The sequence below is a fragment of the Tupaia chinensis genome, unplaced genomic scaffold (assembly GCF_000334495.1).
Source record: "Tupaia chinensis unplaced genomic scaffold, TupChi_1.0 Scaffold146079_1, whole genome shotgun sequence".
Lineage (NCBI taxonomy): Eukaryota > Metazoa > Chordata > Mammalia > Scandentia > Tupaiidae > Tupaia > Tupaia belangeri.
The window spans coordinates 72070-96484 of record NW_006205935.1 but is presented as its reverse complement, the minus strand read 5'-3'; the positions used below and the strand labels follow the sequence as shown (position 1 = coordinate 96484).

Below are 24415 nucleotides of genomic sequence, written 5' to 3'. Positions count from 1 at the left end.
CTTCAAAACTATACAAAACATCAAAGGAAATATATGATTTACATGGTACAGATTTATTTACCTGTGTTTCTTTCTTCTTCTTCTTCTTCCTTTTTTTTTTTTTTTTGAGAGATTTTTGCTATAGGGTACGTGCAATCACCAGAGAGACAGAAAGTGAGAAATCACCCTCTTGAGGGAATTCCTTCTCCTCCATTCTCCTCTCAGGATTTTGGTAATGCACACACATACGTTCAGCATGAGGTTCAAGCCACCAGGTCTGAGACTTGAACCAGTCAGTCTTGTGAGAAAAAATATGGAACACTTCATGAATTTGCATGTCATCCTTGTGCAGGAGCCATGATAATCTTTGCTATATCATTCCAGTTTTAGTATATGTGCTGCTGAAGCAAGCATTTAACTGTGTTTCTATGATTTAAAAGAAAAAAAAAAGAAAAAATAGCTAAAATTTGTTTTTCTCTAGCATAGAGAAAAACATGTACAAATGACCTCTCTAGGTACTGGTCTACATGGTAATCTGGTCCTCATAGGCTGCTGAATTTTCCAACACAAAGATAACTGAATTACTTCCTTCATTTTATGTTTTTTTTTTCTTTCTTTCTTTTCTTTTCTCCTCTCCGGTCCTCTCTTTTTTTTCTTTCTATGTCAGAAGATGTATGCACATGTAGAAGAGAGAGAGAGAGAAAGAAATCATCAATGGCTTGGTTTCATTGTGATCCCTTTTCCTCCTCCGATTCTCTGTTTTGTTAGGATCTTGGGCACATGCAGGCATACTGAGTGTATTTTTCAAGCTGTGGTGTTGTGACTCAAACCTTATGCTAGCCATATAGGATCTGGCCTCCTCTGCACTTAACCACCGTGCTCCTGGACTGGTCCCCAGACAATAGTTGAGTTTCTAAACTAGATGCTCAATAGTTGGAGTTCATTATTATTTTATTGAGCTATATTTCCCAATTTTCTGACAGGATACTTAGAAGAATCTTAACATCCTGATCTAAAATAGGTTGTAAGAATTATAGTCTAGGGGCCAGCAGGTAGTGGGGGGGATAAGGGCACTGGATTCCCACATGGCCAACCATGGTTCAAGTCCCGGACCTGGTATCTTGCTTTCTCACTTTCCCTTTCTCTCTCTTTCTCTCTCGTCAAATAAAGAAAAAAAAAATTAACAATAACAAATGGAAATAAATAAATAATTATTTTAAACATTTTTAAAAAGAAATATAGTCTAGTCTAGAAAGGAATATAAAATCTGTTTCTAATATTTATTTATTTATTTACAGTCATTCACTGTACATCAATACAGTACACAAAATGAGATTTTCCATCCAGAACACATTGTATATTGGCTTAATCAGGATATAACCACATATCTTATCATTTTTTGTTAATTGTTCCCTTGATTCCCTACCTCTCACCCTATGCCTATTGCTTACCTAATCCCACACTGTCTCTGGTATGCACAGCTCTTTTCCTTGCCCTTTTTTTTCCACATTTAATTGATTCACTAAATATCTTAATTAATTTAAAAACTTTTGATAGCAAGTACAGCTAAGCACAGAAATATATACATGTTTCTGAGCATATGTCTGACTTTAGGCATACACCTCAGTGAGTAAAGTGAACATACTATAAAGTAGCACCTAACTAGGGCTATATAGCTTACTGTAGTCATTAAATAGGTATTAATAGGGATTTTTAATGCATTTTTTATTTTAAGAAAAACAATTTTAGTTTTAATAGATCAAAATAAAAAAAAATATTAAGAAAAATTTGCTCAAAACTTAAAGCCAGGGAAAAGGATTTAGTTTAAATAGTAGGTAGATGAACCTGTCAGCCTTTTAAAAGAAGACAAAATTTTTAAATATGGCAATCAAAGAATCAAAGAAAATCAGTAATGTTTTAGTCTAAAGTAAAGAAAAATATTCGATTTAACTAGTTTAGACTCATGTAATTAATTTCTCTTCTATTGAATTTGCAGTGTTACTGTGGTCTGATCTTTCCATTTAAACTCTGGAAGTTAACATTCAACTCTAGACTTGTCCCTACCACTAGGCTGGCCATTCTTTTGGTTGTTTTTTGTACTCTTATCCCTGTGCATCTGACTTTAGTTTTCCTGGTATAGCACTCCCTTCAGGACTTCCCATAGAGGTGGTCAGGTATTGATAAATTCTTTCAGGTTTTGTTTATCTGAGAATGTTCTTGTCTTCTCTTCCCATATGAAGGATAATTTTGCTGGGTATAGTATTCTTGGTTGAAATTGTTTTTCATTTAACACTTTGAATATATTTTCCCATTCTTTCCTTGCTTGCATTATTTCTAATGAGAGGTCCAACATTAGCCTTATGATATGTCCTTTGAAAGTAACTTGACATTTCTCTCTTGCAAAATTTAGTATCTTTTCTCTGTGGTTTTAGTCAATATGGCTCTGCTGTGCTTGGAGGAAGGTCTTCTTAGATTGATTCTATGTGGGGTCCTTTGTATTTCTCAGGTCTGGATATTTGAATGCCTCTCTAGGTTTGGAAAGTTTTCTTCCAAGATTTTATGGAATAGATTATCAATACCTTTATTAGTTTTTTCACTTTCTGGGATACCGATGATCTGGATGTTTGGGCATTTAATGATATCTAGAATTATTCATATGTTATTCTCTTTTTTTTGGAGAGGTTTTCGCTATAGGGCACGTGCACTCACTGGACAGACAGAGACAGAGAGACAGAAAGCGAGAAATCCCTCACCCCAGGGGAGACAACCACGCCACAATCCCTTCTCCTCCATTCTCTTCTTGGGATCCTGGGCACACATGCACACGTGCCTGGCGTGAGTTTTAAGCCACCGGGTCCAGGATGCGAACCGTGGTCAACTACGTGGGAGTCCAGCAACATAGCCATTACTCTAACTGCTGGTCCCTGTTATTCTCATTTTTTTTCATTATTTTCTGAGTCTTTTTGATGAATTTTTCTAGGTCAGAGGTTCTATATTTACATCTGAGAGTCAATCTTTTGCATGATCTAATCTCCTTTTGATATGGTCCAGGAAAGTTTTGATTTCCTGTATCTCCTCTTTCAGATTGTGAAAGGACACCCTCAACTTAGTGTCTCTTTTCTCCTGCATCTTCTGGAGTTCATTGTCTTTATTCTCTTGCATCTCTGTTAGCTTTGTCACTATGAATATTTTAAATTCTTTATCTGACATTTTCATGAGTTCCCTTGTATTCTCTGTGGAGGAAGAGGAGTTATTCTTTTCTCTTAGAGGAGAGAGATTTTCTTGGTATCTCATATTTCTTGTACCTCTGTGGTGGTTTCTGGTCATTTGATGGATCACACATTTTTCCTAATTTTTGGAGTTAAATCTGAACATTGAGATGAATGTAGGGGGAGGTGACCTGCAGTCTGTAAACAGTACTGTTTTTAACCCTTTGCACAGCCGATTCAATGAAAATTGAGGATTAATTTGACCCTAAAAGTATTCAGATATTTGGCTATAGAGCACCTAGACCTGTCTAGAAAATCAGTATGTGGAGTTTGAGCAGAAAAGGAAGGTAAAAAGAAAAGGAAAAGGGATAGGAAAAAAAAAAAAAAAACAGCAGCAACAACAACAAAAACAGAGAAGAGAAAAAAAGACAAAAACAATAAAAAAGAAAAAAATTGTCAAAAAATTAATACCGCAGGGACCAGCAGTTAGCGTAATGGCTATGTCACTGGACTCCCACGTAGTCAACCGTGGTTCGAATCCTGGACCTGGTGGCTTAAACTCACTCCGGGCGTGTGTGCGTGTGTGCCCAAGATCCCGAGACGAGAATGAAGGAGAAGGAATTGTGGCATGGCCATCCCCCCTGGGGGGGGATTTCTTGCTTTCTATCTCTCTGTCTCTCTCTGTCTGTCTGGCGAGCGCACGCGCCCTTTAGCAAAACCTCTCAAAAAAAAAATTAATACTGCGCAGCACGCTAGCACACCAAGTGAATGGGTCCACTCAGAACTCAAATATAGATGGCTACTGATTGGCTTGTCCTATGGGGGAGGGGGGAAGGTAGGAATTAGGAAGACAAAAGAGAGGCAGTGAGCTGAGAAGTTTAAAAAAAAAATTTTAATTAAAAATAGAGATGTAGAAAGACAGAGAAAATATGTAGGGTGCTCTAGTCTGACTCCTGACTAGATCTCGGGGGCAGGAGGGTGAAGTCTGGGCAGATGGTCTTTGGTAGGCATAATCCTGTTTCTAATATAATTTTAAAGTCATTTATTATTATTGTTATTATTTTAGGTTTACACTAGGGCATGTGTACTCACGAGAGAGACAGAGACAGAGAGAGAGAGAGAGAGAGGGAAAGTGAGAAAGCACGCCACCAGGTCTGGGACTCAAACCATGGTAGGCCATGTGGGAGTCTAGTGCCCCAACTAGCCCAGAGTGCCACCTACTAGCCCCTCTGATATAATTTTAAAACTGAATTAGTGATTGGATAGAATATCATCTTGCTGGTTTGATGACAAAATTATGACAGAAAAATTCTCTGTCCTTGAAAGCACTAGAAATCCATATTAGCCTGTTAAATTAAACCATATAAAGAAGCATATTCATCTTGATGCTTTCTTAAAATTTGCCATTTTTTTTAGTTCTTTGAAAGCTAAAAATAATTTAAAGTCTTTTTAAAAAATTATTACATAAGTTTCTTGCTAGGAAATATAAAATTAGCTTTCAGGTCAGTAGGTGATGTGGTAGTTAAGGCTCTGGACTCCTACATGGCCAACTGCAGTTCAAGTCCCAGACCTGGCAGCTTGAAAATCACACCAGCTGTCTTTGTATGCATACCCAAAATCCTGAGAGGAGAATGGAGGAGAATGGATTGTGGCAAAGTCATCTCCCCAGAAGAATGATTTCTCTGTTTCTCTCCAGTGAGAGCATGTGCACTAATGGCAAAAACCTAAAAAAAAAAAAAAAAAAAAAAAAAGTTATTTATTTTAGTAGTCTCATATACCCTAACATTATTTCTATATTAACATAGTATAGAAATAACAGTAAAAATCTGTGTGTGTTCATCTCATTGACTGTGAAGGACATAGTGTTGATTATGTCCATTTAAACAACATGTCAGTTGTGATAACTGTAAGAATGTATCCATATGGCCAGCTCTACAGCCTAGTGGTCAAGGGAGCCAGATCCTACATAGCTGAGTATGGTTCAAATCTTGGCCCATTGACTTGAAAAACACTCCAGGCATGTATGAATACCTTTCCGAAGTCCCAACAGAATGCAGAAATGGAGAAGTGATTGCAGTGTGACTTCACCCCATGGGACACAAAGCCCCTTATCTCTCCCTATCTCTTTCGGTCTCTCCAGTGAGCACATGCACCACTTGGAAATAGAAAAAAAAGAGCAAAGAATGCATCCATAAAGAAAAATTATTGTTTTGATGCTAAGCACATCAGAATTAGGAAATTCATCCCCCCCCTATAATATAGCATGTACATTGTGCAGAAGGAAGAGAGAGAATGAATAAATGATTATCACCGTCCATGGAGCACAGTTACATCATAATCCTTTTTTACTAATCCTCCAGCCCGGGATCCTGGGTCACGTGCACACACCCAGTGTTTTCAGGTGACCAGGTAGGGCTCAGCAGGTGGCTTCCAGCTCTGTAGTCTGTCATACCACCAATTATGCCACAGAGCCTGAACCAAGAACTTAGACATTCTTTAAGGTTTCTAAGGAATAAAATAGATGCTTCATCTAGGACTGGCATGACTCTACAGGATTGTTTACCTACCGTGTTTTGGCCAGTGCACTAGAGAACAGATCCCTGAGTGTTTTAATGGCAAGATCATTCTAGCTCTAATTTAGATAAAATTACCCGAAAATTTTAGAGCAATTTTGCAAATGATCTTCTTTTACTTGAGAAATCTTTATTTGAAGAGGCACTGACATAATACAACTATTTCTTTTCAAATATTTTTAGTTTTTGGACACTGTCTCACAGGTAATTATGATTTTACAGATTTTCATTTTAATTACAATATACAAATAGAACTTAATAATAAAGTATTGTTACCAAAGAAATCTAAACACCATATTTTATCATTCTATGATCAAAAATAAATCACAGGTTTTATACAAGATCATGCATATGGGACCAGCAGTTAGCGTAGTGGCTATGCGCTGGACTCTCATGTAGTCAACCGCAGTTCGAGTACCGGACCCGGTGGCTTAAAAAACTCACGCCTAAAAAACTCACGCTGGGCGCTTGTGCATGCGTGCCCAAGATCCCGAGAGGAGAACGGAGGAGAAGGGATTGTGGCATGGCCATCCCCCCTGGGGGGTGATTTCTTGCTTTCTGTCTGTCTCTCTCTGTCTGTCTGGTGAGCGCACATGTCCTATAGCAGAAACCTCTCCAAAAAAAAAAAAAAAATCATGCATATATACTTAAAAATAAAGCATATCAAAAGTGTTCTAAGTATGTAAGGTATGATTTCTTATCACTGCAGTATTTTATAACATCTTCACTACCGGGACCAGCAGTTAGCATAATGGCTATGTCGCTGGACTCCCATGTAGTAAACCGCGGTTCGAGTCCCAGACCCGGTGGCTTAAACTCACACTGGGCACATGTGCATGTGTGCCCAAGATCCCAAGAAGAGAATGGAGGAGAAGGGATTGTGGTGTGGCCTTCCCCCCTTCTCCCCTGGGGGAGGGGGTGGTTTCTCGCTTTCTGTCTCTCTGTCTCTCTCTGTCTGTCTGGCGAGCGCATGTGCCCTATAGCAAAAACCTCTCCAAAAAAAAAATCTTCACTACCATTGTTAGCTTTATAATTTTTTTGCAATATTATGAAGAGATGTGTATGTAATCCCTACTATCTTAGAAATAGAAGAAAAGACAATGTAAGCAATGTTAGTAATAAATATTTAGAAGAACACCTAAAAGATAGTTTGGTATTTAAAGCAAACTAACATGTCTGATTTCTGCAGTTCATTACGATAAATTAATTCAAAATATCATGCCATTTACTGTACTTTTGTTTCACGATTTTCTCATCTCTAAAAATAAGAAACTGTTCTAAACATAATTATAATGATTAATAATAGCTTTTGCTTTGGACAAAAACAAAAAATTTCTTAAGCTAAACTGTATTGCAGAATAATATATGTTCTTAATTCTCTCTACCAAGACATGAGATGAGAAAAGAGTAGAAATACATTACATGGGCTAAATAAGTGTTTAGAGCAGGAAAATGTGTGTGATGCTAAAATATGTTCTCATCGAATTAGAGACTAGGACCAGATTTTATTTCTTTTTAATTCATCCTTTTGGATGAACGTCTTTATTATTTATTTATTTATTTATTTAGGGAGAGTTTTTTTTTTTTTTAATTTTCTGTTTTTCTGCTATCGGGTGCATGCACTTGCCAGAAAAACAGAGAGAGACAGAGAGACAGAAAGAGAGAAATCACCCCCTGGGGGGGATGGCCACACCACAATCCCTTCTCCTCCATTCTCCTCTCAGGATCTTGGGCATGCACGCACATGTGCCCAGTGTGAGTTTAAGCCACTGGATCTGGGACTCGAACCGTGGTAGACTACATGGGAGTCCAGCAACATAGCCATTATGTCAACTGCTGGGAGACTGGGACCAGATTTTTGAAGAAACTGACATAAGCATGAAAATAGTTGCGTATAACAAACTGAAATATCCTATTTAAATGTTTCCGTAGGAAAAGTATTGTAAGGTTTCGCTCACCTGTTATGTGATACAGCAAGATCACTGGAATTTTGAATTACATGCTTTAAAGTTATCTAAAGTCCTTTCTCTCTCTAACATAAATTTGAAAATGTCTTCCAGGTGCCTCCAGTGAACGCTGTGATTTTGAATTTGATCTTTGTTCCTGGAAACAGGAACAGGATGATGATTTTGACTGGAGTCTGAAAGCTAGTGGCATTCCCACTGTAGTCGGCACAGAGCCAGCTGCAGACCACACCCTGGGGAATTCATCGGGTCATTACATCTTTATAAAGAGTTTGTTCCCACAGCAGCCCATGAGAGCAGCCAGAATTTCAAGCCCGGTGATAAGTAAGAGAAGCAAAAACTGCAAGGTATGGGGAGAACCAAAAATACTGTGAGCTACTGTGATAAAGTCAAATACTGATCAACTAAAATGGCTGGGACCAGACCACAGCTAAGTCTGAATTTATTCCACTTGCCATAAATGAAGAAGGGAAAAGAGAAAGAATGAAAGAAAAGAGTGGTTAAAAGTGTTGGAAAAATTTATCCTACATATAAATTCCATGGAATTTTGGAAACGATTGAAAAACTCTGTGGTTGTTATTCAGAGCCATGGATAATACATAACAAGTAAAATACCAGTTGATTTCCCTTAAGGAGTTTAATATCTAATGAATGATGGAAAGTTTACCAACAGAATAAATAAACAATAGCAGCCGGTGTATCATTAAATATCATATATTAGAGATAGTTAGAGCCACAATAAAATGGATGAAGAAGTCTTCATGAAAAAGGAATGACTGAACTTGGTTCTACAAAAGTAAAATTTCTTTAGGCAGGAAAAAAAAAAAGATGATTTGGGCCTTAGATAATGAAAAGAATTTTTTTAAGAATTATTTATTTAATCTTATTTATCATTATTATTATTATTTTAAAATTTGCTATAGGGCATGTGTACTCACCAGGGAGAGATAGAGAGAGAAAGCAGGCTACCATGTCTGGGACTTGAACTGCAGTCAACACTTCAGCGCCTTAACTACCATGCCATCTGCTGGCCCGGCCTGTGAAAATTTCAGAAAACATCTGTGGAGTGTGAAAAGTATAAATAGAGTTGTATAACTCTTTGGGCCAAACAGCCTCATTTTATGATTACAACTATGTCAGGGTTTCCACTTTCTTTTCTTTATTGTTTGCTTGATTGGGTATAGTCCATAAAAGATTTGAGTCAGCCAGGCTAGGAACTAAAATGAGCTTTACACACCACACATTGGATTGTCAGAAAAGTCATGACACACTTTTGCATAGAAGAACATAGAAAAAAATATGACATGACTTTTCTAACAACCCAATAATATAAATTAAGCACTCACCTATGACTTCATAAGAATGTTGCTGTAGGGGGACCAGCAGATGACATAATGGTTATGTCGCTGGACTCCCATATAACTGATCACAATTCAAGTCCTGGACCAGGCAGCTTGAAACTCACTCCAGGTGCATTTGCATGTGTGCCCAAAACTCAGAGAAGAATGGAGAAGGAATTGCAGCGTGACCATCTCCCCTAGGGGGTGATCTCTTGCTTTCTGTCTCTCTGTCTCTCTTTCTGGTGAGTGCATGTGCCCTATAGCAAAAATGTCTCAAAAAAAAAAAAACAAAGAAACTGATACCTAAACACATGAAATTTATTTATATTTACAATGAGAAATGCAATCTCCTTAAGATCTTACTATTCTGAGTAGGATGTTCCCCAAAATTTGGACTCTGAAAGGAAAGTGAGTTATTTCCAGAGCAGTGTTAGAAGATCAGGTCAGTCTGGGAGACAGTTATATGACCTAAACCTAATACATTGTCTTCAAATTATATTAATCTGAAATATCTTTTTCTACATGGGCAAAGAGGTGGGGGCGGAATAATCCTGAGAGGGAGACAAAGCGGCCAGCCTTCAACATCTGATAGTCTCGATATGCACTAAACCCTTAGTTTGTCTTAGGAATGCTTCTATCTCATCTTGATTTCGTTGATTATCTCTCAGATAGTAAGAATTTTCTGTGCAGATAAGTATTTTGGAGAGAAAGCTCTGTCAGCGATCTAGAAGTAACAAATCCTATAGAGTATTAAACGGTATTTGATTAAGTTGGAAAACTCAAGTTTTAATAAGATGTGATATTTTTCTACTTTTTGCTAATTTCTGAATTACTTTATGCTTTCTCAAAAATAAAATTCAAATACACAAGATTTTACAGATGCTGAATTTGAATCTGTAATTCTAGCTGTATATATCAGTATTTTGAAAATCACACATTAGTGTTAGTCTTAGAAATTAAACATGAAATTTATAAAATTTCAATTTGACTTCTAAGCTTTTATACTTCCTCTGAAAATGTGCAGTTTTTTCTTTTAATGTGACTAAGGATTTCATCCTCTTCTAGATTTCATCCACTTCTATTTTTCCTTCGGTTCCAAAATTATAGTTCCCACTTTTTAAAATATGTGTGTGCGAATAATGAAATATGCCTAGTAGAAATGTCAAAAAATTAATGATGAGTGGTTCATTTTATGAATATTTATGATATAGATTTAATACAAAGGAGTAAGGAAAGGTCACACTGGGAATGGTTTGATTTCTCATATAAAAAAATCTTTATCAAGTAAGCAGAGTGACCTCCCAAATTTTCATGAAAATCATCTTTGTCCCTTCACCTTGTCGAATACCTTTCAGCAAATTGGGCTGCTGCTTTTTTCTTTTTTCTTTTCTTTTTTTTTTTTTTTTGTCTTTTTAAAGATTGGTAAATAAGACATAAGAATTCTGAGTCACTGAAATGTTCAGTGAACACACCTCTTTGGGAAACACTTAGCCGACGTTTCCACTCTCCTTGCCCTGTGATTAGGGTATGTTGTCCTTGGGTGTTCTCCCTAGACAGGGAGATGTTGGCACATTCGCTTGCATGTTAACCTGATGGTGTTGTTCAGAAAATGACCTGAACAATAGAGAGGATAATTTACTAATATATAAAACATGTCTCATACTCGTTATATGAATAAGAGGACAAAGGCCAAGTTGGACAGATCATGTCTATGGCTGCAAGAAATCTGCACAGAAGCTGTGACGCCACTGGATCAGCTTCCTGTACATCTGTAGATGCTGCCAAGACCCTGGCCCAGGCCCTGCAGGGTTCTCACTTGGATGAATCATGACGCTGAGCTTTCATCCAGTTCCTGGATGATTCACTGCAGTCATAGAGCTCATGTTAGAATGGTTAATCAAGAGGATTTGGGGACCATAGACTAAATACTTGAGGGCCAGCAGGTGATAGTGGTTATGTTACTGGACTCCCACATGGCTGATCTTGGTTCAAATCTTGGAGCCAGGGGCTTGAAAATTGTGCCAGGTGCATGTACATGTGTGTCCAATATCCCAGGAAGAGAATAGAGGGAAAGGGATTATGTATGACCATCCCTCCTAGAGGATGGTTTCTTACTCTCTGTCTCACTGTGTCTCTCTCTCCAGTGAGCTCACATGCCCTAAGGCAAAAAAAAAAAACTCTTAAAAACAAAAAAATTAAATAAATATGTAAAGGTTTCATCAGCTAGGAAATCTGGGTAATCACTTTACATAGTGCATGCTCTCTCTCTCTTTAGAAGATATCCTAAAGAGAGAGATTTTTTTTCTATAGGGCATATTTGCTTGCTGAAGAGACAGAGAGAGACAGAAAGTGAAAAATCACCCCCTGAGGGGATGGCCATGCCACAGTCCCTTCTCCTCCATTCTCTTCTTGGAATCTTGTGCACACAATGCTCATGTGCCCAGCATGAGTTTTAAGCTGCAGAGACCCAGACTTAAACCGTGGTCGGCTATGTGGGAATCCAGTGATGTAATCATCATCCCATCTGTTGGTGCCACGTATCTCACTATTCGTAATTGATGATTTTTGACATAATGTTCTACCTGTATTATTTAATAGCGTGTTTTACCCTTTAGTCGTATTAATTTTTCTAAACTATGATATACATGAGTGCTGGTGTTTCAGTCATGCCATTGTCTTGTGTGACAGTCACCCACTGTACCTGCTTTTCCTCCTTCACACAAATGGCAAGACTAAAATGTGAAGTCTCTGAATGCCTGTTGTTTCTAACTTGCACTATTCTTTCTCCAATAATTTTCCCTGACTTGCTCCTGCTGTGTAACAATCACTAAAAATCCAGTAAACTCCATTTTTGAAACACTGCAGTGTTAATCCTTGAAAGTACTTTTATTAATTTTTAATCAGGGAAAAACTCCCAAACAGCTCTTCTAAGCCTCATTTCTAGCATTCCCAGTAATATTGGGATAATTGCTGTTCTAGTGATTTTGCTTTATATAATGGAGCTCTGAGGATCTTACAGAAAATGTGAAAATTTGTTTCATATATTAGAATGTGGTAGAAAAAGGAAGAGAGTATTCTTTTTTCTGGAAGAAAATGATTTAAGTTTCATAAGGTTGAAAATGATCTTTATTTCTTCCTCTTCCTTAATCACAAAAAGTTTTTTTTTATAAAACGTATTGCTATTTAATGATATTTTATCCATTTTACAGTGGGTTTTAAGAGATTATCAAGGAGTTCTCCTTTTAAATGTCACAGAAAGTAAACTCAGTTCATTTTTCCTATTACAGGTCTATTTTTTTAAAAACTTAAAGAATTAATTTTATTTAACTTAATTTACTTATTTATTTTAATTTTTACCAGAGAGAGAGAGAGAGAGACAGAGAGTAAGAAAGCAAGCTGCCAGGTCTGAGACTAGAACTGCAGTCGAACATGTGGGAGTCTAGCACCCTTCCCCACCACGCCATCTGCTGATCCCTCTATTATAGGTCTATTTGATCCTCAATGTGCCATCTTCCTTATATCACAATATCTGACCTGACTTCATTCAGTGTTAAAGTGCTCACAGAATGATAGAATATTGCAATGTGATATAATTGAAAATAAAACGGGACTCATTGTTCTAATTATGTGTAATATTCCTATTCTTGACTACAGATCATTTTTCATTATCACCTGTATGGAAATGGTATTGGAGCCCTCACTTTGCTCCAGGTGTCAGTCTCAAACCAAACCAAAGTCCTACTTAACCTCACTGTGGAACAAGGCAATTTCTGGCGGAGGAAAGAACTGTCACTGTTTGGGGTTGAAGACTTCCAAATGAAATTCGAAGGAAGGGTCGGGCAAGGCCACCAAGGTGATATCGCACTTGATGACATTGTGCTTACAAAAAATTGTCTGCTCTCCCATCATTCCACGAAAGAAGAATTGGCAGTACCTCTTCCAACAGGTACACTTTAATTTGTGTTGACTTAATGTTTTTGTAGAATGGAAAGTAGGAAGGAAGGAAACTGAAAAAAAAAATGACATAAGTGTCTAGTAATTTATTGCTTTCATAAAGTGAAGTCAAATGGTTTTGGAGCTGAAGAAGTTATCTTTTAATCCTCTGCTCATAAGAATGCCTTCCAAATTTTTCCAAGTTTTGGAAAAACCAATTTCTGAGTTCTCTGTTTAATAAACTTCTTAGATCAATTAAGTAAAAGAAGTTTGCAAACTTTGATTCAGAATTCAATCCTAATCAAGGATCGGTTCACTTTTAATAAAATATAAGAATGTCAAGAGCAGAGTTACTAAATATTAATTAGACATTATTTTAGTTATATCATTGGCCTCATTCTTTGTAGAATCATGGCCATGTCAATTTCAATGACTGAGTTTACTTATTGTAAGAGTTTAGATTATTGAACATGTCTATATGTCCTTTTAACCTAAAATATCTTTTAGTAATTTGTCTGAAGAATTATATTACACTGTTGACTTGGCCTGTGGTCAATTTAATACATATGGTCACAATGTTGTACAAAGGGGAAACAACAAACACCATTAATCTACATAATTTATGAAAGGAATGAGATGAGGACCAGTAGGCGGTCTGGTAGTTAATACGCTGGACTCCCACATAGCAGACTGTAGTTTGAGTCCCAGATCTTGTGACTAACTTTCACTTACTCTCTCTCTCTCTGGTGAATGCAAGTTAAATAATCATAATAATAATAAATAATTCTTTTAAAATAAATAGAAAGGAATAAGATGAAAATAAATGCAGTATATGTTATTAAAATGGCAAGAGTGAATTTTTGTCAATTGAGAATATGATAGCTGTTATATGTAAACTGTGAGTTTTATTAGAAAACAGAAATGTAGTACCATCAGCACCTAAACCCTCTGTCATTAAAACAAAATGCTTTAGTAAGAAACTGATTTGTTTGCTCTGGATTTTAACATGGTGGGTGGGATGGTAAACATTATCGTCTCTCTTTTTACTTTCTCATTCATTTCAAAAGGAGTATTTTGATTACTAGGAGAGATATAGATTTCTCATTTGACAATTAGTTAAACAGGCTCTTTGCCTGCCATGTTTCTAACACTGTATAGAATAATTCAAGGGCCAGCAGGAGGTGTGTGATTAAAGCACTGAACTTCCACATGGCTGTCCTTGGTTCAAGTCCTGGACCTGGGGGCTTGAAACTCACACTGGGCACATGTGCATGCATGCCCAAAATCCTAGGAGACTGGAGGAGAAAGAACTGCGACACAGCCAACGCCTCTAGGGGGCGAGTTCTCACTTTCCCTCTCTTTCTCTGTCTCTGTCTGGTGAGTGCACATGGACAATGACTCTCACATAATAATAATAATAATAATAATAATAATAAAGTACTAAAGAAAACAAGCAAACATTTCAAGACTATGTTGAGAGATAAATATACTTATATAGCTTAATGCGAAAGTGTTTCAAATAACTCAGAATAATCTACTTTTATAATCTCATTTTATATTCTGTGATAGTTTTGGCTCTTTACCAGTATACTTTCGATGATGTAAACATAGGACGTTTGAGTAGAAATCATGAAACCTTTTAGAGGTCTGATCTTTTAAGTAGTCATTTTTTGGTCATAGTTAAAAAAGAAAGAAAGAAAAACTCATAGCATCCAAGTAGTGAAAAGATCTTTCAGGTAATACAAGAAAACTACTAGTCTAGATATCAGATTCTCCTGTTATTAGCTGTGTTTTACACAGCTTATGTGAGACACGGTTTCCTTTTCTGTAAAACAGAGATAATATCTGCCTATTCCTTAGGTTTTCTAACTCTTAAAATTTAGAAGAGGTAAATATATATATATATATTATACGATAAAGTAATTTGCCTAGTCTGATGTATGGTAGGTGTTTATTCAATAAAATAATCTCATTTTATATTATGCTATAGTTTTGGCATTTTTACTAGTATTCTTTTTTTTTTTTTTTTTTGGGGCGTTTTTTTCACTGTAGGGCGCGTGCGCTCGCCAGACAGACAGAGAGAGACATAGAGACAGAAAGCGAGAAATCACCCCCCAGGGGGGATGGTCACGCCGCAATCCCTTCTCCTCCATTCTCCTCTCGGGATCTTGGGCACGCACGCACACGCGCCCGGCGTGAGTTTTAAGCCACCGGGTCCGGACACGAACCGCAGTCGACTACGTGGGAGTCCAGCGACATAGCCATTACGCTAGCTGCTGGTTCCCTTATTAGTATTCTTTTGATGACATAAACTTTTGAGAGTAAAACCTTCTTCACTTGCAGTATTTTTTCTTTCTTTTTTTTGCATTTAATTATAATACATTTTTACAGAATACGAAATAGACTTTCTGAGCATGAATATACTACATATTAGTCCAGTCAAAGATAATACCATATACATTATCATTACAGATAATTTTTCACTTTTGTGTCCATTAAATGTTTTGCTTTTCTTTCCCTCTCGATTGCCTCCCTCCCACCCCCTATTCTCTACCCCTCTACACACACACTGTTTCTAGTATCCAGAATTACTCTCCTCATTTTTATACCTTCTAATCTTTCAGTTTCTGCTATAAAGTGTAGACATTTGGTGTACATTGAGCTGGCTTTGTCTCCTGCACACCTCATATTTGCAGCTTATATTTCTCTCATTTGTTTCAGCAAAATTATTTTTCTTGCTGAGTATAATTATATTATAAACATTTAATCTTATCATTTGTTGAAATCTCTATTTTTGACATCTCACAAATAATGTATGTAGATGTGTGTCTTCAAAGTTTAATGAGTCTTAATTTCTCATTCCTGCAAAAACACTACATTTGGAATATTCACAGATTGAACAAGGTATCAATGTCACTATGGTCCACAAACAGCAGCAATATCCATTAAATTTTTGGAAATGATTCTAGTTCACACAATCTTTTCATCTATATTCATGTGCATAGGCTAACCATGAAGCATGGCTTAAAATAGAAAAGAGAAGAGGCAAAACATATATACTTAGGAAGATGTAATTGAACTGAATCTGGAATCAGCGATTCGAATTAATCAAAATAGACCCAGGGCATTATTAGCACGAGTAATATTAAATTATTATTGAGTCCTTAGAAGTCATAGTTAAGAGCTTATTTTGATGGCAATTTTGTTAATTGCTAAATGATGAAAGATAAAAATAATTGTTTAATGAATTTTAATAAGAAAAAAGACAACCAGTATTCGCCTTCTAAATGCATATATATGCAAATTCAACCACTATCATATTCTCTACATATTGACAGACATTTAATAAACTGTAGGTATAATGAGGGCGGGGATCAAGTCGTGTGTGTGTGTGTGTGTGTGTGTGTGTGTGTGAATGTGAATGTCTTTAATTATCAGTTATGTCCAAATAGGCTTTACACAATAAATCTATTTTGAGATAAAACATGGTAATCAACATTTGGTTTTCAATAAATATTTGTAAAACAATGGGGACTGAATAGATTAGCTCCTCTTTCATGTCACTCAATTCCCTGAAATATTTGGCAGTGATTCAAAAGAATGCTACCTGCTGATGAGAATGCTGGCACAGCAACTCGGAGTCCTAAATTAGGGAAATTTGGCTGATTGTACTTGACTCAGTAACTTATTTATTTATTTATTTGTTTATTTTTGGAGAGGTTTTTACTATAGGGCACATGTGTGCACCAGACAGACAGAGACCGAGAGACAGAAAGTGAGAAATCACACCCCAGGGGGGATGACCATGCTGCAATCCCTTGTCCTCCATTCTCCTCTCTGGATCTTGGGCATGCACGCACATGCGCCCAGCGTGAGTTTTTAGCCACCAGGTCCAGGATGTGAACCGCGGTCGACTATGTGGGAGTCCAGCGACATAGCCATTATGCTTAACTGCTGGTCCGTTGACTCAGTAACTTAGAGAGCCGTATACATGATGCTTAGTAGTAGGTGCATGTGTTCTGATGTTTAAAGCCATGAGCTTGGGGGCAGCAGGTGCATAGTGGTTACGGCACAGGACTCCAACCTAGTTGACTGCAGTTCGAGTCCCAGACCAGCAGTTTGAAAATTATTCCAGTTGTATGTGCACCTAAAATCCCAGGAGGAAAATAGAGAGAAAGGATTGTGATATGGCCATCCCCCCAGGAGGTGATTTCTCTCTTCCCCTCTCACGGTCTCTTTCTGTTTCTCTATAGCGGGTACACATATCCCAGGGCAAAAACCTTAAAAAAATAAAGCTCCAAGCTCAAATCTCGTTACTGCGCACCAGTAGTGTGTACCATCCACTCTGCTTAACTGCTCTAGTTCTTTGTCTCCTGTAAAATTGGGACAATCAGATTTTACTTCCAAATTATTTGAGTTAATAACAAATAGTACGTTGTAAACAATGACTGGTGTATAATCTGTTCCAAGTTATTTACCTTTTTTCTGTCCTTTTATCTCTATTAAGGAAATTATGAAATTTGACTATAGTTGAATCTTTTCAAAAGCATATTATTACTTGTCTCTCTTCCTTCTTTACATTCTGTTCATCACTCAAATCAAGGGATCAGATCTCCTTTGCCCTTCTTGTTTTTCAAAGAAATTGCTCTCACAAAAGCCTCAACATCTCTAATTGCTAGCTGTTCTCATTTCATTTATTATTCACAATCAGAAGTAGAGAGGAATGATCACAAGAGAGATCCAGAAGTAGGATTGATATGACAGTCATTGAAGGATGAAAGAGCCAAAGAAGAGATTAAAGTGGCTTCATGATTTGAACTCAGAAACCCATGTAAAATAGTCCTGAGAATCATAAATGTGATAACCTGGTTGAATATGATGTGAATGGTTCGAAAACAAAAGCAGTTCATTTTTTTAAAAGAATTATTTATTTAATTTTTATTTATTCATTCATTTATTTTAACTTGACCAGAGAGAGAGACAGAGAGAAAGCAAGTCACCAGGTTCAGGACTTGAACTGTGATTGGCCATGTGGGAGTGTCCAATGCCTTAACCACCATACTACCTGCCGACCCCAGGAAGTTCATTTTTTAATATATAGTTAAACAGTACAAAATCTTTTCCAAGTTAATATTTCCTGAGTAGCATAACTCTTGGGCTTTTTTTTTTTAAAGAGAGAGAGATTTTTTGCAATAGGGCATGTGCACTTAATGGGGAGACAGAGAGAGAGAGAGAGAGAGAGAGAAAGTGAGAAATCACCCCCTGCGAGGATGGCCACACAGCAATCTCTTCTTCATTCTCCTCCAGATCTTTGGCATGCATGCACACATGTCTGTCATGAGTTTCAAGCTGCTGGATCTAGGACTTGAACTAGGACTAGGACTTGAACTTGTATGTGGGAGTCCATAGACAAAACTATTACACCATATTTTATTTATGTTTTTAAGAGAGACATTTTGTTATAGGACTAATGTGCTCACCAGAAAAACAGAGACAGAGAGATAGAAAGTGAGAAATCACCCCTCAGGGGCATGGCCACACAGCAATCCCTTCTCCTTTCTCCTCTCAGTTTTTTGGGCATGTACACACATGTGCCTGGCATGAGTTTTAAGCTGCCGAGTCTGAGGTTCAAACTGCAGTTGACTGTGTGAGAGTCCAGTGACATAATCATCATACCATCTGCTGGTCCCTAGTCCCCTTGTTTTTAAATATTTTAAACATATCTCCCCTCTGACACCACCTCACACACATCCCCCATAACAGGGCTATGACCCTATGTACTCCCTGGACATAGGTCTGTGAGCCATGGCCTACAGGTGACCTGCAGCCTACAGGCAGCCTTGGCGCCCACTGTTCCCTGCCCCAGTGCCCCTTTCCCCACACCAACTCCCACAAGCGGTCCTGGTGGCTGAGGGCAGGTGCCTTCCAGATGCCGAGCACGTGATCGGCTATGATATTAGATTAATTCACAGAGAAACATGAATGGATAACAACAGAGAACGGTATTGGGATGATGGGAATCAGCAATTTTGCACAGGAAGCTCTGGGAGATTTTACTGTAGTCTCCCTGAAGTTGGGACAAAACTGAGCAATCAAGATGAGTTTAGTTTGGAAAGTATGAAAGCTACTAGTGAACTCTATTCTCTGTCAGAAATAACTAAGATTAAAGAAGTTCTTGCAGAAAATTTAGGGTTTGTTCACAAATCTTGTTATGAAGATGGGCTGACCAAGTTGACACCAAGTCACCCTTCAGAACTAGATGAACTAATGAGTGAAGAAGCGAATGAGGAATACCTCACATCTGTTGAAGAGTGAAAGTAGAACCCTTAAATAAAAGAGTGTGAAACAACTTCATCCAGCACACTTGTCTTAAATTGTGGTTGATAAAAGACTTAAAATAGCAACTTTAAGCAATACCAGTGGGAAAAGAAACTACTCTGAACACCACTACTGGAAGGATATATCCCTTAACTTTCTCATCATCATGTTTCTAATAAACACAAAATGTATCTTTTCCATGATATTCTATGAATCTTAGACTAGGCTCAGGAATTCAGAATTTATGAAATTATCTGTGATAAAAACTAGCTACAATATGATGTAATTAGTGATAATATTGTTACTCAAAGCCTTACGTAACACTGTATCTTACTTATATCCAACCTTGGATTTGGGTCAGAATACTTAATGATCTTCCTAGTGGAAATAAGTGAGATAGAGAAAAGTTTTCGTTAGTCGTATAGTGCTGACGAATTGTACCATTTTAGTTTTGCAATATACTGCATTTCCTGGTTCTATTTTATACAGTCGAAGCAAAATAAGACAATATAAAGAAGCTATTTTAGATAACTTTGCAGCAAAATAAGAAACAAATAATATTCACTTTCTTTGTTAAGACTTTTTAAAAACATACAATAATTATACATATTTGGGGAGGTACAATGGGATTTTTCCATACATAAATATAATATGTAATGATTAAACCACAGTAATTATTAGTATATTCATAATTGCAATTATTTGTCATTACATTGTGTTGGGAATTTTCAAAATCTCTTTTTTTAACCTACTCTGAGACATATCATAAGTTATTGTCAACCACATTTTCCCTGCTATGTTTTATAACATTAGACATTGGTCCTCTTATCTACCTGAAATTGTTTCCATAATCAATATCACTCTATTCTTCTATTCTCCTATGCTTTCCAGCCTCTGGTAGTCATTCTTCATCTTTATACTTCTGTAAGGTTATTTATTTATTTATTTATTTATTTTTTGGAGAGGTTTTTGCTATAGGGCGTGTGCGCTCATCAGACAGACAGAGAGAAACAGAGAGACAGAATGCGAGAAATCACCCCCCAGGGGGAATAGCCATGCCACAATCCCTTCTCCTCCATTCTCCTCTCAGGATCTTGGGCACAAACGCACACATGCCCGGCATGAGTTTAAGCCACTGGGTCTGAGACTCAAACCGCAGTCAACTACATGGGAGTCCAGCGACATAGCCATTACACTAACTGCTGGTCCCTACTTCTGTAAGGTTATTTTTTTCCAATTTCCATATATTAAGGAGAACGTGGTATTTCTCTTATCCTGTATCATTATTATATTTAATTTGCCAGAGGGCACATGTGCTTGAACAAAGAAAGAGAGAGAAAGAGAAAGCATTTCCTGTGGGGAATGGTCATGCCACAGTCCCTTCTCCATTTCTCCAGTTTTGCAGGATTTGGGGCACAAACAAGCATGCAGGGTGTTTTTAAGCCCTGGGGTCAAAGACTCCATGTCCATGGTTGGCCACGTGGAATCCAGTCACCTTAATCACCAGGCTGTGGGCTTATTCCGGGAATTTTTTCACTCAAATCTATATCGAAAAAATATATATGTATCACTCAAAACTCACTAGAATACTTTTATTCAATATATTTTACAGGTAGGGTCTTAGGTTACATTTCAAGTACTATTGTAAGACAAAAATAGTTGGAAAACTTTATGAACTAGCAAAACGGGGGCGTTCATCAAGGAAGTTGCTGAAGCTAGGAAAAGTAGCACAGCTACAATGCACTGTATGCTCACTCTTCATTATATGTTTCTCCCCAGCATATTTCTTTGGGCGTCATTTATACACCATTATGGTTTTGTCTAGTTGAACAATAAATCACCCTGGAAGTTGAGAAAGGGTTAGATAAATTTGAGGAGAGGAAAGCAAACTAGTGAAAATAAAAGATTACAATGTAAGAAAAGATATAAGAATAAAGCTTTCTGACCAAAGAGAGATGGCTTTGAAGAAGTAGATTTAAAAAAAATAGTTGAAAAGCTCATGGAATATCTTGCTTAGAAATTTACCAGTTTGTTCATGTACACATGTAATGCTAGTCTAGAAAAGACAACAATGAAGACCTAACAGACCAACTCATTAACCTGACAAACATCACTGGTCTGAAAGAATTTATATAGCTCTTGCAAATGCAATGATGAACATTACATCTTTACTGTTTTACTGTGTTTTGCTTGCATTCTAAGAGCTTAGTTGAGGATGATGGCTAGATGTGCAATACATTATAATTATTTCCATTTCAATAATTGGAAATTACCTCTAGGATATAGTATTCAAAACAGAACATCTCATTTTCAGAAATATTTTGCTTACATTATGGGGGAGGGGACTTTACTTAGCTTTAGGTTTTCAATGGGACATATTTGACCAGCATTTGGACTTGTTAGACATCAGATCTAAGTGGCCAGAGATGAGTTGGGACCTTTAAAGTCTGAAAATTTTCTGTTGTGTTACTTGGGTCTATTGAAAAAAAATGTCTGTCTTCTGTTCACAATTCTAATATCCCACAGACTCTCTCGTGTTTTTGAAATACAAGAACTTTCTCTGGAGTCTGGCTTTTTTGTACAGTCATCCACCACTTAACAACTTGATCAACAGTAGGCTACATATGTGATGGTAGTCCTATGGAAACTTTTATGACAGCAGGGTTGATTGATGCACTGTGTACATCTTCCTCCTCAACCTTGAAATCCTTACATAATGACAGGAGTTGAGGTATGATGGAAGATGGTGAGCATTTTTAGAGAGCATCAGGAGGTGCCCAGGAGATTGATAGAAGACAGTAAATAAACAGTATCTGGGAGTTCTACAGGTACATGGCATGTGCTTCCAAGGTGGAAGAGTTCTGGTGAGAGTAGAGATTATTAAAGGAGATGCTATCACATGAAAAGAGTCAGGATATACTGCCATGGTTCTTTTTCTTCCTGCATTTTTAACTTTATTAAAATTTATAAAATGATAAACACAGTAACAGGTAAGTGAGATTTCAATACATTTAGTTGGCTAATATTTTAAAATGTACATATTCACAGTACATATTCACAAGCTCATGGATTCTTTATCACCATCGAAATTTTAGTCTATATAGTCGTCAAAGTCGTCTGGAATGCCAAAATTTTTATCAGTTTTATTTTCTTCAAGCCCACATTTTCTTTTGGCCCAAGATATTATAGCAAATATGTTATCAGTCCATCTGTTAACAGCTTCTTTGGCTACTTTATTTGCTTGATGTATTTCTTTCACAACTGTGGGTCTCATTCTTTATATTTTTCCACTTCTGCCTTTAGCTGTTCCCTTTGGTTCAGAAGTGAAGAAAGCTCTTTTGCTAGCATGATACGCTCCTCCGTCTCACGGTGGCCAACTTTAGCTCTTCTGTAGGTTCTCATGTTTTTGGTTTCCTTCAGAAAACAGTGATTCCAGAAGCTCCAATTTATGTTTTCTGGCATGAAGAGCTTTCCTGGGGAAAGCCCAATAATAATTGAAAGTCCTGACCCTCTCATAGTCAACCATGCTGGCATCAACTAAACTCTGAAGGACTTCTTTTACTGACATGGTAGTAATGCCCTTCTCTTTTGGGCAATCTTCTCCATGTCTTTTAACTGGAATGCATCTTTTGTCTCAAAAAAGATTTTCATCATGTGGGCTCTCTTTTCTTCTCACACTCAGTCCCTTTTTCTTTGACATAATGCGAGCGGTAGGCCTTCTGGCAGTGGGGCTACTGCCAAGGTTCTTATCCCTGGCTTCCAGTTAGAATTATCAAGAAGTTATTAAAAATTACTAACTCTTAAGGCCTCCCATTTCCCAAATCCAATAAATCAGTATTTCTGAGGTGAATGCCTGAGCATCAGGTAATTCTATATAGGACCAGGGTTGAGAAAAACTGAATTAGGGTAAAAGAAATAAAGTAGTGTTCTGTGAAGGCCTTGACAATATGGAGGAGTTTGTTTACAAACAGACTCAAAGGGCGTGGTAGAAAGGATTAGGAAAGGATGCAGAAGTTTAAAAAAAATGATCATGGGAAAAGGAAGGAAAAATCACTTCTCGTTTGAGGGAGTAAGACAAGTTAGGAACTAGAAATTACTTGTTTTTGGATGAGGTGGAAGAATCATAATGACCAAAGTCAAAGATAGAATTAAATAAGGGCAGTGCTCTCTAAATGTGGCACTGGTAGCACCTTTTACTCTATTTGTTGAAAAACTACTGAAAGGATTTAAATTTTATTATGTAACATAGATGTTTTAAATTATTATCTCACTTCCTGTTAAATGATTGGTAAGAGTGTTATCATGGCATAATTTTCAAAAATATGTTTTTATGTCCCAAATATGATTTTTAACATTCATAATTTGGTTCTTCCTTAGAAATACTAAAAAATACAATATTACATTTTTTTATTTTTTAAATACTATATGTGCTTTTATTTCTAATAAACTTGATCCATACTGAAATATTTATGTTATCGGTATTATAATATTTTGACATTATTTGGCATTGTCTTGGTTATCAAGCTAAAATAAAAATACTTTTACTGTGTGAACCCCCAAAAATATTCTGTCAGGAAAACAGAAAAAGGTCATATGATAAGCTACTTTGAATAGTTGCGTGTAAGTGAAACAACACACATTACATTTCTTTTGGAAGAAATTGTGATTGTGTGAAATCCAATGTATTTTGTGTTCCAATGAACTGAACATGTTGGAAAATTTCAGCTTTCCTTGAAATGCCAATTGGCTGTACCCTACTGCATAATAGTGATGAGACATGCAGTTTAAAATACTTCAATTTTTAACTATATCATTGTTCCAAGAAAAGTCCTTTATTCAGTTTAGAATTTTTTCCACATGAGTTGAGTCTTTGATTTGTGAAAAGAATATTGGGAATTAGGATATCTGAGTGCTATTATTTTGACTGATAATTGATCTTTCTAACCCATTAGCATGTTGTATGCATTAACATACATATGGATAGAAAACCAAAATAAAATGATCTAATCACAGTGTAAGGTCACTCAAAAATTCATGGGAAGTGCATATCAAAAAAAGCTGTGCATAGATTTCACTTTTCTTTTTATTTTTGCATTAAA

The 24415-nt window shown here is 36.8% G+C and overlaps 1 protein-coding gene, 1 non-coding gene and 2 pseudogenes across 2 annotated transcripts in view; 2 read left to right on the top strand and 2 right to left on the bottom strand.

The window, feature by feature from the left end:
- Positions 1–14641, top strand: part of MALRD1 (MAM and LDL receptor class A domain containing 1) — a 400826-nt gene extending 386185 nt beyond the window's left edge. The window contains exons 25-27 of the mRNA XM_014584241.1: positions 7822–8072; positions 12720–13011; positions 14568–14641. Of these exons, the coding sequence (XP_014439727.1) occupies positions 7822–8072; positions 12720–13011; positions 14568–14641 (617 nt within the window). The remainder of the gene's footprint in view (positions 1–7821; positions 8073–12719; positions 13012–14567) is intronic.
- On the bottom strand, positions 287–389 carry LOC114006190 (U6 spliceosomal RNA). The gene has a single exon (XR_003547941.1). It is a non-coding gene; the product is annotated as a U6 spliceosomal RNA (small nuclear RNA).
- Positions 14642–18948: 4307 nt separating the features above from the next.
- Positions 18949–19313, top strand: LOC102485039 (glycine cleavage system H protein, mitochondrial-like; annotated as a pseudogene).
- Positions 19314–22407: 3094 nt separating this feature from the next.
- Positions 22408–23016, bottom strand: LOC102484191 (meiotic nuclear division protein 1 homolog pseudogene; annotated as a pseudogene).
- Positions 23017–24415: the final 1399 nt, after the last annotated feature.